The sequence below is a fragment of the Salmo trutta genome, chromosome 31, assembly GCF_901001165.1.
Source record: "Salmo trutta chromosome 31, fSalTru1.1, whole genome shotgun sequence".
Lineage (NCBI taxonomy): Eukaryota > Metazoa > Chordata > Actinopteri > Salmoniformes > Salmonidae > Salmo > Salmo trutta.
In genome coordinates this window covers 20,535,927-20,550,318 of record NC_042987.1, presented here as the reverse complement: position 1 = coordinate 20,550,318, position 14,392 = coordinate 20,535,927, and the positions used below count along the sequence as shown (strand labels likewise).

Sequence of the window (14,392 nt, the reverse complement as noted above, 5' to 3'; positions counted from 1 at the left end):
ATGGCGCCATGCAGTCATCCATGGAGGTGCCTGAAGCCCTGTTGTCACCTTCCCTATCCCCACAGGTGCCCCAGGATGAGTGGAGTGGCTTCTCACCTCTGGAGGGGAAGGCAGACGATATCCCATGTCGGCGCATGCGCAGCGGCAGCTACGTGAAGGCTATGGCAGAGGATGAAGACAGCGGAGACTCAGAGGAAAGTCCTAAGCTGTGTCCAAAGATCCAGGCCCAAGGTCGACGGGCCAGCTATCTCAAAGCCACCCAGCCATCACTGACTGAAATGACCACCTTAAAGTAAGACTCCTCTCTTTAACTAATTTTAAAATAACTAACTTTAAATGAATGTAACTAACTATCATAGTTCTTATGTCACATTCTTTGGGGCATGGGATGTACCTAATGAAATGTTTACTGCAGTGGTGTAGAAGCATAGCATGAAGAAATCAGAAAACAGTGTCAGGATGAGGTCCTCCAACCTCCAGCTTTAATGGTACTTTGGACTCCCTTCAAGTGGTGGATAATTTGATACCATTATATAGAGAGGCTGCTCATAGCCTTCAGTATCACTCTGACATATCTGGGGCTTACAGCTCGCATTTGTGAATTTATTTAAGCGGCATCCAAGTCAAAAGACAATCCAGCCTGGTGCTTATACATCCCCTCTGCATCCCTTTCCACTCAATGAGTAAAGAGTGTTAACGTTTCAAACACCAGGGGAAATGAATGTAAGGTTCTCCTAGTTTTACATGAAGTGGCTAAAGTGAAAAACACCTGTGTAAATGAACATTTCAGTTAATGATCTTAATTCTATTCTTATAGGTTCATTGCAATGTGCACAATGAACAAATCTGTCAATCTCTGAGCAACACAAACATCTCAATGCAAATGTGAAAGGGATCTTTGACAAACGTTTCACTAAAGGCATTGGTTGAAGGACAACATAAGTGAAAAACATGGCTGACTGTGATCCATGTTCTGAACTCTGCTTGTATTGGCTTTTTGTCTGAAGGTCTGCATGCTTCTTGGCCTTTGATAGTGTACTATGCCTCTCCTAGTTATTTTGTTCCAGTTCTGAACTCCACTAGGTGCTAGAAACAGTTTGGCAGGCCCTCGGGCTGTGTTTACACAGGCAGCCCAATTCTGATATATTTTTCACTAATTGGTCTTTTGACCAATCAGGTCAGCTCTGAAACAGATTTGATGTTTAAAGATCTGATGTGACTGGTCAAAATACCAGTTAGTGGAAGAAAGATCATAATTGGGTTGCCTGTGTAAACGCATGGTGCAGAATACTATTGCTCCACTCTGTCACGAATCCCACCGAAGGTGGCTCCCTGCCTGTTCGGGCGGCGCTCGGCAGTCGTCATCGCCGGTCTACTAGCCACTGCTGATCATTTTTTCCTTTTCTGTTTGTTCGGTCTTATTGGTTGCACCTGTTCCCTGTTTTGTTTCTTGATTTGTGTTTATTTAAGCCTGTTAAGCCCGCCCAGGTTTGTGCGGGATTATTTCACTGTTTGTTATTTGGATGTGCTGGCTGGCGCCTTATTTTCTCTCCGGACTGTTTTGCCCTGTGTTTTGGGTTGGTCTACTTTATTACGCGCCATTCTGTTTTGGCGTGACCGTTTTGTGCCGGAGAAATAAAAGACGTGATACTTACCCTCTGCTCTATGCGCCTGACTCCAACCACCACTCCGAGAAATCCCTGACACACTCACTGTGTGGAGTAATGATGTGATAATCTACACTGATAAATCACCTTCCCAATCAACAAGAACAAGGTTGACTTATTACACAAAGAAAGATAGTTTAATAGTTTGGCATTGTTTTCTTTGTCCCTCTATGACATAGGCCTACAGTAGTAACTAGGCTCCCTGGACTTTTCACTAACAGCAGTGATATGAATTAAATTCTCCTCAGAAACACACCATGCATGTCTCTATCTCTAATTAAGTACCCACACTGCTGGAGAAGGTATGGTGAGTAATTACATTAATTAGCCTGGGGACTTCTCTTTAAAAGTGCTGCACTCACAGAATGGAACCTCATTGCTGTTTTGTCTGACTTGGATTACAGGCAGAGGGTATGTGTCATTCATTTATGTTATTTCCATTTTGATGCAGTTATTGTATTGGCCGGTTTGGATTTATTTATTGATAATGTTATGGTAATGTTTGATAACAGTCAATGTTTTGTACGTGTCCCACATTTCTATGTGTTTGTGCGTGTGTATTCTTGACGTTTACCTGTTTTCCTTAAGTGCTTGTTAGATAATGCACCACAGTCATATGATTCATGTTACCAAATGGTAATCAAGAAGTCATAGGGATATAATACCACAGAGACACAAATATGCTTCGTCATGAATCCCATTGCTGTCTCATATCATTTGCTTTGGAATGATCAAGAGACTTATGGCTAATGACCAGAGTGTTTTATGTATTTAATTTGCTATAATACATCAAGTATATTGTGAGATCTACTACATGGTGTACAATTACTGTACTACTGTGAACATTGATTTCAATACCATTTATGACACAGTGCTATTTCATGCCATTGATAGTACAGTGAATGTCATAGAGGTGGCTAATGTAAAGGAAGGAGAGCACGCAGCACATATGTCAAAGGACGACACAAGCCCAACTCTGATTGAAGCAGAAACATTTTGGCTTATTTTACAGAAGTGACGTCATGCATAACCAAACCCCTTAAGAACCAAACACTGAGGAAGCCACAGCTTGGCCCTTCAAGCACTTTAGGTCCTAACTTTTTCAATTTCTTTTGTTCTGCTGGATTCGGAGTCCAGCTCCCAGAAGGCTTTTGGACCACAGTGGAGTTTCAGTAGAAGTTTCTGAACCGAACGAACCATGCTGCAGCAGCAGAGCAGACAGAGTTTAGACAGACTTTCTCAAGTGCCAACCAAACCCAGCACTGTCCTAGCTGTCTTGTCTGCTTGGCTTCCCTCACTGCTGCTGCTTAGAGTGTTGCGTGGGTGGCCTTAAGTGAATTTAGCTGTTTCTCCTCAGCACTGTAGTCGCTGGCTGGCTCGACCTGCTTTATGGGAGAGTGTATAATGGAGGTAGTGCTTTGCAGCTGTAACCAGGGTCTATTTTTAAACCATGCATATTATAATGCATGCAAGGAGCAGAGTGGACAAACATCAAGTCAATCAATCAAGAGATTCGTTGGACGTATTTAACTTCTCAGATTGAGGTTTAAGCAAATCTGATGTGAACGTGACGTGCACTGAGCATGCCCGTCTTGATGCGAGGGGATCAGACACATTGTTACGATCTAATTTCACCTGGTTTGATTTTGTTTGATGGTGAAAATGAGACACTGGTGTTGAGGCGGCGCTAGTGTCAAACGGACGTTAATTTGCAATTTCGTCTGTAAAAACTGGCGCTCTGACATTTTCCAGCCCTAACGCCAGGTTCGGCAATTAAGCTGTCTTATATTAGCTCGCTTTCGCTCAGATGGGCAGGGTGGAAATATTTTAGGCGTGTCCTTAAAAACATGATTCTAAGTGTTAATTTCAGGCAGCGCTGATAGGGATATTTAAGACCAACCAAAAGCTGGTTATGGCATGAATTTTGACAGCGGAAACGCAGCCTATTCAGCCGTGACGCACACTGCCCATATGCACATGACACAAGAGTAGCCTAAAGTGCTTTTGGTGCATAGCCTCCCATCCTCTCAATGAAGGCTTTTTTTTGTCTGCCCAATGCAATCTCAAAGTTGTCGACTGTCGATAAAGGGTTTGGCTCCTGAGACCGCTTGGAAATAAATCTTAATCACCAAAGCTTTATTAAAATCTGAAGTTTGAGAGGAGTAAAACAGTGAGCTGACATTCACTCTTTATCTATGCATTGTAGGCAGGCCCACATTATTTTATCCATGCAGGTCCCGTTTTGGACGTGCGTAAAACCCCCTCCATGATGTAGGCTACGTGTCCATGCCCAACATGAAACGAGAGATGAGTACCTCGGTGAATACTGATGAACCTTGTATTTAGAAGTTATCTGTAACCTGTAAAAATTGCTTGTTTTACGTTCCATCTGTTCAAAACCCAAGCACTCCCTTAGGCCTACTATAATGAAGGCTGGTTCAACAGCAATGCCTGTCTTTTTTTATCCTGGCCATTTTATGATACCATTACATTTATTTATTGTTGTATTTTTAAACAGCTTGTTTTTCGTTACATTGTATTACAACCAAACTTAGAATGATTCACCTTCCTGGTTTTATGGAACTTCTGGAGATGTGTGAATGCGATCAGATCTGTAAGATGTTTCCGATTATGTTCATAAAATAGGCCTATTTGGGAGCAGTATAAAGGTGAGTGGACGTTCTCCCTTTCTCTTTATATTGGATCTGGTCCAGCTACTGAGAAGTTTGGATGTGTGTAAAACCCTTCATAGTCTGTGCTGTTTAAATATTTTATGCCCACAGGGATAAATGATGGTGCCTGTAAGTGTGACATAGCCAATTTCAACAAGTTGTTGTTTTGTTTTTAGACTTTTTAGAATTGTTTGTTCTCTTTTTGGGCCTTATCAATAATTAATTTAATCTTGCTTATTGACAATGTTTGGCATGTTTTTGGTCTGACATAATCCAATTTACAGTATGCCTAGCCCATATATCAGTGTAAATGCTGTTGAAGCCATGAAATTACTTAGAACAATGTGGACTGCAAATGGATTCAAGTTAACGTATTTAGCAAAGATAGGTCTACATATTGTTATTTTAATTCTGTAAGCCATTTAACAAACTAATGGACTAACATTATAATTGGAGTTGATTCCAGGGCAATAGATAAAATTACGTCAATACACAACTTAAAGCTACCACATACAGTATTTCGCCATGGAGCATGTTGTGATTGGCCGGTGAGGGGCCAAGCCTCAACACACACACACAACTTGGTTATTCATCAAAACCCAGCCTTTTCGCACCAATACCAGCAAGTGCGCCGTTAATTGTAATAGTGAAAATAGCAAAAATATGTCTGACACACCGCTGAATCTATAGCCTACTGCCTGCACTTAGCTTTACCATTGTGTTAGGTTTTTTAAAATATAGCCCATCGTGTTAAAGAAACATTCTTAGTGTTAAAAAAATGTTTGTTTCATACAATGTTCCAGTCTGTTGCTGTGATTCATGAAACTATAATTATGACACTGGTACAACTTGCCAGTGCTCCAGAAACGTCTCCCTTTGATCTGTCCATCAGACATAACTACTGCACCATACCTTTGACTGCTGATCACAGTGAATCAGACTATAACTAACATGCATCAATGACGTCCACATTTATGAGAGCCCATGACATCAGAGTAGCCTGATTGTGCAATCTTGCCATCTTAATGTCACACAAACTCACAATGAGTGACAAAGAGTTGGGAAGATGGTACAAACAGATCTGGGATCAGGCTAACGACAGGAGGCCAATATTATTAACACCTGTTTGAACTCTGTTGACTTGTCTTCATTGGCAGGATCTCCAACGAACACTCTCCGAAGCTGCAGATCCGGAGCCACAGCTATCTGCGGGCGGTGAGTGAAGTTTCCATCAATAGGAGCCTGGACACCCTGGACCCCAAAGGGCTCCTGGACCCCAAAGCGCTGCTCTCCTCACCCCAATACCGCTCGCGAAACGAGAGTTACATGAGGGCAATGAGCACCATCAGCCAGGTTGGTGCTCCCGGCATTACGTCACCACCTCTGGTGCTACGTCTGTGCAAGGGAGGAAAGTCACGTCCAGTCAAAGTCCAGTCCAATCAGCCATTAACTCAAATTCATCTCTCCAGCGACGAGATGAATTTTATTTCAAACCAATGTCAATGTTCAGCCCTCAACCATCAAGAGTCAACCTAAAGAGGAGAAGAAAAATTAAACTACTGTTCCATTTATCATTTAAAATTCTGACTAGTTTTGATATAGGATAAATGCACCGGTTGTCTGCCTTACAACCAGTATAACAATCCTAGCCCACTGCCTTCTAAAGCCGGTTGTGAATTGTTTCATAGTATTTCAAAGATAGCATAACAGAATAAATTATAATAAAAAATGAACCATTATCATATGACTTCCATAATGTACTGTATGTCATGCACATTACTACATGTTAACTCTCAGCTAAATAATCATTTTAAGATTGATTCAAAGATGATAATCAAAGTATTGTACCATATTCTTATTGATGTTCAACTATTCCAAGGACATTACATTTCTGAGTAAACAAGTCACCCAAAATCAGTCACCTTATGTTCTTTGCTTTTCATGTCTGGAATTACAAATATAACTCACTGAACAATCATCTCCCAAACTAAAATGCAATAAATATTTGGATAAAGGATCAGTATTCACCAACTGTTTCTTCTTTAATACCCTCCCTCAGTTATCAGTGAAAATCAGATGGAATTACAAAACATCTCAGCATTAGTCTTGCCAAAAGCGCCTCAAGCTCTCATCTTTTTGTGTAGGAGTGGTATGCTTTAGACTGTATCCAAACCCTCCTTATCCCACCTAAACCTACAGTATGTTATTGAACCATCTTAGATGCACTGGTACATGTCTTACGTACTGTCAGGCCCATCCCCTGCATCTCCCATGATCCTCTCTGTTTCTGCTCTGATCCACTGCAAGACCCCCTCACCCTCATAGACTAGGGCTTTTTCTCAATTTGTCTTTTCTTGAAGATCCAAGGTTACTCCCCTCTGACCTTTTCCTCCAATGTTTTTTGAAATGCAGTCGAGGAGAGAGTATGCCAGGATTTGAGGAAAGACAAATTGAGAAGGGAATGCCCAACTCTGTTTTAGACCCTGAATGAAGCCACCTCCTCATCCCAAACAATCTCTTGGCACTGCACTTGCTTGTTCTCCAATTAACATTGACCCTCACTCTCCCATTCCCTCCGACTCTTCCTCCTCTTGTTACTGCTATTTTGTGGTTCCTCTTCTTCTGTTGTGGTTTTCTCCCTTTACTTCTCCTAATGATTCCAGATATGTTTACTCTGCCCCTCAGCGTTGAATGTTAACGGCTATTAAACTTTAGGTAAGTGGCTATTCTATGGCGCGTTTCCCAGTTTAGGATTAGTATACTGATATTTTGATATCTGGTTGTGCTGTACCCCCTCTCTCCCCCATCATCCCCCAATCCCCGTCCCCTTGCAGGTGAGTGAGGTGGAGGTGAACGGGCAGATAGAGCAGGTGTGTGAGCAGATGTTCAGCGAGATGGAGTCGCAGGCCATGGATGCGTTGGACATGCCCATGCCGAGCTGCTTCCGCATGCGTAGCCACAGCTATGTGAGGGCCATGGACCAGGGCTGCTCCGAGGATGAGGGGACGTCCCTGCTGCCTGCCTCACCCCCCAGGACCACCACCACTGTCAGGACCATCCAGAGCAGCACAGGTCAGTCGGTTAATCACTCTTACAATACACACGGATTAGTCACAGGTCAGTCTGGCAAGATGGCGCTGACAGACATGGAAGCTCTGCTTGTAGCTCATAAGCAACTTTGCAGTATTTAGTGTTTTTGTGTGTTATTTCTTACATTATTAGCCCAGAAGGTTTTTTGTTATGACAGAACTTTTGGATATCAGAGCGGCGGTAACCAGGATTACGACCAGGAATGCGCCTTTCCCGAATTGGATCCTTTGTTCGTACCCCCCAGGGCAGTTGAACTTATCCCAGAGGCTGCTCCAAAATGCCACCGGCAGAGAAGAGGTATTCGGAGTGGACTTCTAGTCCGACTCAGGAGGCGTGCACACCATCCATCGTTGCCAAGTATATTACTCGCTAATGTTCAGTCTGTGAGGATCTCCTTCTAGAGCGACATCAGGGACTGTAACATACCGTAAATTCTGGACTATAAGCCGCTTTTTTCCCACGCTTTGGACCTCGCGGCTTAAACAATGACGCGGCTAATATATGGATTTTTCCTGCTTTCAATTTTTTATTTTTTTTAAAACCCATTCTGTGACGTGCTCAGTTTTTTGGCGGCATGAAACTTAAGGTCAAAAACTTTTTTGTTTACTGTTTAGATTAAATTGAGCGCTCTCAAACTTCCCATCATTCTGATTACGGTAGTCATTTTGTCACCCTCATCATGGCAAAGACACGGAGAAATGCATATGATGCAGCTTTCAAGTTGAAGGCGATTGATCTGGCTGTTGGAAAAGGAAATAGAGCTGCTGCATGGGAGCTTGGTCTTAATGAGTCGATGATAAGACGTTGGAAACAGCAGAGTAAGGAATTGACTCAGTGCAAAAAGACAACTAAAGCTTACTGCTAATTTTTTATTTTTTGTTACAAGCCATGTTTCGTTAAAGCCTATTTATTTTTGTTACAAGCCGTGTTTCGTTAAAGCCTGTGTAAAGTTAATTTGTTTCAATGTACCGGTAGGCACCTGCGGCTTATAGACATGTGCGGCTTATTTATGTTCAAAATAATCTTTTTTTTTAAATTCAGTGGGTGCGGCTTATATTCAGGTGCGCTCAATAGTCCGGAAATTACGGTACTCAGTTTCACGGAATCATGGCTCTCCGGATATACTGATCCCGTCCATACAGCCAGCTGGGTTCTCAGCACATTGCACAGACAGGAATAAAGAACTCCCCGGGAAGAAAAAAGGCGTGTTGTATGTTTCATGATTAACTACTCATGGTGTGATTGTGATAACGTACAGAAACTCAAGTCCTTTTGTTCATCCGACCTAGAGTACCTCACAATCAAATAACGACCGTATTAACTCCCAAGATAATTCTCTTCGGTTATACCACGGCGGCCCTCAAAGAACTACACTGGACTTTGTGCAAACTGGAAACCACATATCCTGAGGCCGCATTTATTGTAACTGGGGATTTTAACAAAGCAAATTTGAGGAAAACGCTACCAAAGTTCTATCAAGACATTGACTAGTACTCGCGCTGCTAAAACACTCGACCACTGCTACTACAACTTCCGGGATGCCAACAAGGCCCTCCCCTGCCCTCCCTTCGGCAAATCAAATTATGACTCCATTTTGTTCATCCTTTCCTATAGGCAGAAACTCAAACAGGAAGTAAACTTGCTAAGGTCTATTCAATGCTAGTCTGACCAATCGGAATCCGTGCTTCAAGATTGTTTTGATCACGCGGACTGGGATATGTTCCAGGTTGAACAACATCGACGTAAACACGAACACGTTGACTGAGTTCATCAGGAAGTGTATAGCGGATGTTGTTCCCACTGTGACTATTAAAACCTACCCAAATCAGAAACCGTGGATAGATGGCAGCATTCGTGCAAAACTGAAAGCATAAACCACCGCATTTAACCATGACAAGGTGACTGGGAATATGGTTGAATACAAACAGTGTAGTTATTCCCTCTATAAGGCAATCAAACAGACAAAATGTGAGTACAGAGATAAAGTGGAGTTGCAATTCAACAGCTCAGACACGAGACGTATGTGGCAGGGTATATAGATAATCACGGATTACAAAGGATAACCAGCCACATCGCGGACACCGACGTCTTGCTCCCGCACAAGCTAAACACGTTCTTCTCCCGCTTTGAGGATAACACAGTGCCACTGATGTGGCTCGCTCTCAATGACTGTGGGCTCTCGTTCTCCTTGGCAAATGTGAGTAAGACATTTAAACATGTTAACCCTCGCAAGGCTGCCGTCCAGGACGGCATCTCTAGCCACGTCCTCAGAGCATGCACAGACCAGCTGGCTGGAGTGTTTACGGACATATTCAATCTCTCCCTATCCCAGTCTGCTGTCCCCACTTCAATATTTCCACCATTGTTCCTGTACCCAAGAAAGCAAAGGTAACTGAACTAAATGAGTATTGCCCCATAGCACTCACTTCTGTCATCATGAAGTGCTTTGAGAGGCTAGATAAGGATCATATCACCTCTACCTTACCTGACACCCTAGACCCACTTCAATTTGCACACCGCCCCAATAGATCCACCTACGATGCCATCGCACTGCACACTGCCCTATCCCATCTGGACAAGAGGAATACCTATGTAAGAATGCTGTTCATTGACTATAGCTCAGCCTTCAACAGTATAGTACCCTCCAAGCTCATCATTAAGCTCGGGGCCCTGGGTCTGAACCTTGCCCTGTGCAACTGGGTCCTGGACTTCCTGACGGGCCGCCCCCAGGTGGTGAAGGTAGGAAACACCTCCACTTCGCTGATCCTCAACACAGCGGCCCCACAAGGGTGCGTGCTCAGCCCCCTCCTGTAATCCCTGTTCACCCATGAATGTATGGCCAAACATTCCTCCAACATAATCATCAAGTTTGCAGATGACACAACAGTTGGAGGCCTGATTACCAACAATGACGAGACAGCCTCCAGGGAGGAGGTGAGGGCCCTGACGGAGTGGTGCCAGGAAAATAACCTCTCCCTCAACTTCAACAAAATGATCGTGGACTTCAGGAAACAGCAGAGAGAGCACTCTCCTATCCACATTGACGTGACCACAGTAGAGAAGGTGAAAAGCTTCAAGTTCCTCGGCGTACACATCACCGATGATCTGAAATGGTCCACCCACACAGACAGTGTGGTGAAGAAGGCGCAACAGCATCTCTTCAACCTCAGGAGGCTGAAGAAATTTGGCTTGGCCCCTAAGACCCTCACAAACTTTTACAGATGCTGTATCACCTGCCTGGTATGGCAATTGCACTGCACGCAATTGCAGGGCTCTCCAGAGGGTGGTGCGGTCTGCCCAATGCATCACCGGGGGCACCCGATGTCACAGGAAGGCCAAAAAGATCATCAAGGACATCAACCACCCGAGCCACGGCCTGTTCACCCCGCTCTCATCCAGAAGGTGAGGTCAGTACAGGTGCATCAAAGCTTGGACCGAGAGACTGAAAAACAGTTTCTATCTCAAGGCCATCAGACTGTTAAATAGCCATCACTAGCCGGCTACCACCCGGTTACTCAACCCTGCACCTTAGAGGCTGCTGCCCTATATACATAGACATGGAATCACTGGCCACTTAAATAATGGAACACTAGTCACTTTAATAACGTTTACATATGAAATGAGTAAAGCAGTATGTATATACTGTATTTTAGTCAATGCCACTCCGACATTGCTCGTCCTAATATTTATATATTTCATAATTACATTCTTTTACTTTAGATTTGTGTGTATTGTTGGGATTTGTTAGATACTACTGTTAGATACTACTGCACTGTTGGAGCTAGACCCTCAATAACATCTGCTAAATATGTGTTTGTGACCAATACAATTTGATTTGATCTGTTGCTCTGTTTGTCTGGCGAGTCAAAACACGCACTGCTCTATCATACCACTGTAGCAAATGGAAGTGTCTTCTCTAACCACCACCACGATTAGACCCTCAAGAGCAAAAACAAACGCTACTGTCAGCGTGGCATAGACCAATAAAGGTCAATGTCTCCGCTGGATTGCCTATAATTCACACCACCACCACTATGGAGATGCTCAAGAGCACCACAGGTCTGTGTTTATCACTTTCACAACGCACATTGATCTACTGTACCAACACTGTCAGGGCAGCACATACCAGCAAAGGTCAATGTCAAAAAAGACTCTCTCCACAGCATCACAGTATGTTCACCTGACTCCCAAAACATACAACACACAATCATAGCAGCACTAAGCCTGAGGATGCTCTAAGCAGCAGAAGTAGAGCTGAGCCTGAGGCTTATCACCGCTGTATCTCTTTGAGAGGAGATCTGACTTTTATTGGTGCTATGGTCAAAACATGGCTGCTTGCCTGGTCCAGTCCAGCATGAGGAACATAATCGTCTCTCCCTGGTATATTAAATCATTGTTATATACAGAACATTTTAAATCTGAGCTGATGTGTGTAATAGGCTTGGAAATGGCACTAATTTCTCAAATGTGGTTAATGGATCTGAAGAAAATCCCCTTTTTTTTATTGTTTTTCTTCCAGGCATTGTGTAGTACTTACAAGACAAAAACATCAAATTTTCTGTAATTAATACAATATTTTCGGAGATAAAGTGTGTGTATATGATAAGGACCCTCTAAAATGTAATTATGTTTTCATAATTTCACTGAAATGCTTCAAAGGACTTTATCAAACTTAGACTGCCCCATCAGATGAGTCCCAGATGTCAGTGCTGATTTGGGGTGAACTTCCTGCAACCTAGTTTGACTGTTCCTCTGGGAATTCTTGTTCTCCTAGTGGCAATCCACTGACAGCAAGGCTCTGTTTGACATCCCAGGATGAAACGTTAAGAGACATCTCTATAGTCCCAGGAAATGATCATCAGGACCTTTTTGCCATATTTTAAATTAAAACAACATGTAGTTTGAAAATAATTTTTGAGTTTATAGATAATCTTGAAAAGTACCGTTACCATGCAGAGGTAGAATGAAATAATAACAGAACTGCTAAGGACAGATCTCTCTGATGTTGAGTTGTCTTGTGAAAATAAAGGAGCCATTTGCTTATCTTCTCGTTTAGCTCTTAAAACGTATAATGCTTCAGTACTGCAACAACAAAGACTTCAGATATGCATAGTTGATGAAAAAGAAGCTAGGTACAGTCATCTGAATCAGATAAATAATAAGGGCTTTATTTAACTCTACCTCCAACTCTTTGCTGGTGCTGCATATCTGCATGAAGATGTGCGCTCGCTACTTTCCATCCTGCTGTTCTGCACCCGGGGGTAGTCAAGGCAGACATATGGGCTGGACCCGCAGGAGAGCTGCTTGAGCGTGTGGAGAAAAAGAAAAACGTGTGAAATAGTTTATTTATTTTATACACATTATTTATTTGACGATGTCAATATGTCTTTGTTGTAAATGTTTACGTGCCAAACTGGTGGCAGTTGAGAGAAAAAAGAGTTGCAGAGTTAATAAAAAAGAATGCCATTGTTGATTAGATTCTTTTTTCATTAATTGGACAAATTTCTCTTGGACCATATGGTCTATCCACTAGAAACTGATGGACAATATGGACACAGATGTAAAAAATGAATACTATATATGAATACATTTATTTTAAGTTATTCAAGTATAAATTACCAAAGTTACCATAGATTATCTGTTAATTACTGAAGATTCCACTAACATTGGTAAATTAACGGTAGCTTTGCAACCCTAGATGAGAAAATGTGTGGAGGGAAGTTTCTGGACTATTTCATCTTTCACGATGGCCGTTGGGTCTGAGTGAAAACATCAAGCTGGCATTTGCGTCCTGTCCCGACTCTGCCGTCAGCACTCCACAACATCTCTAGACATTTGAGCTGTGGGGGGGATCAGAGGATGCTCTCATAAGTTTGAACATGATGCCAAAATCTAGTTTGCATGTAAGATAATGGGCTTGAGAGTGGTACTATTTTTCATTGTATGTGGGCACAGAAGCAGTATGTTTTCTTTGTACTCCATACTGTACAGGTATGTTATTGTCTATGTATCATACATTTTCATCAATTCTTGATAATCTGACCTATGATGTCCTTGTCCACATCAAATAAAAGCAGTTGAAGAAGATTTCTAATGAGGCAGCAGATTAATTAGGCATTAGGGGAGCATGGCCCTGAAAGAGGTCACCCTCAGTTAAGAGCCAGGCTAAGACATCTAAAGCCCATGCAAATCACTTCCCCTTTCTGTGCTTTGACTTATCTGCATCTCTGATATCCTCCTTTCCCACCATTTATAATTTCCCCACCCATTTCAAAAAGGCAGACAAGCCGTTTAATGTTTTGTAGATAATTCTGCCTAAAACATATAATTATATTAATATGAACATAGGGCGGCGACATCCTTTGATAAGCTTGTGTGTGAATTGAAAACGGCAGCAACAACGTCATAAGCTGTTTTGTGAGGAGTAGAGACAGAATAGGGAATCGAACCGGAGCGTACAGCCCTGACAAAACCTAAACCTTTTGTTCACAAAACCTTGTGGACTCTTCTCCTAATAACACAGTTCAACAGAAATTGTCCACAAGGTTTTGTCATGAAAAGGGTTTTGGTCAACACGGTTTTGAGAGGAAACGGGGTTTGGTCCACAAGGTTTTGAGAGGAAACGGGGTTTGGTCCACAAGGTTTTGAGAGGAAAAGGGGTTTGGTCCACAAGGTTTTGAGAGGAAAAGGGTTTTGGTCCACAACGTTTTGAGAGAAAGGGGTTTTTGGTCTTCAAGGTTTTGTGAAAAAGAAAGTAACACCGGGGTGGCAGGTAGCCTAGTGGTTAGAGCCTAGTGGTTAGAGCCTAGTGGTTAGAGCCTAGTGGTTAGAGCCTAGTGGTTAGAGCCTAGTGGTTAGAGCCTAGTGGTTAGAGCCTAGTGGTTAGAGCCTAGTGGTTAGAGCATTGGACTAGTAACCGAAAGGTTGCAAGTTAGAATCCCTGAGCTGACAAGGTACAAATCT

At 42.7% G+C, this 14,392-nt stretch overlaps 1 protein-coding gene across 5 annotated transcripts in view; it reads left to right on the top strand.

The window, feature by feature from the left end:
* The window catches only part of LOC115169733 (disks large-associated protein 1-like), a 124,009-nt gene that overhangs the window by 95,288 nt on the left and 14,329 nt on the right, over window positions 1-14,392 (top strand). For 4 of the 5 annotated variants that reach the window (XM_029725644.1, XM_029725643.1, XM_029725640.1 and 1 more), the window contains exons 4-6: window positions 66-292; window positions 5,497-5,692; window positions 7,174-7,411. In XM_029725644.1, the coding sequence (XP_029581504.1) occupies window positions 66-292; window positions 5,497-5,692; window positions 7,174-7,411 (661 nt within the window). The remainder of the gene's footprint in view (window positions 1-65; window positions 293-5,496; window positions 5,693-7,173; window positions 7,412-14,392) is intronic. The other variant, XM_029725645.1, reaches the window with a different exon arrangement.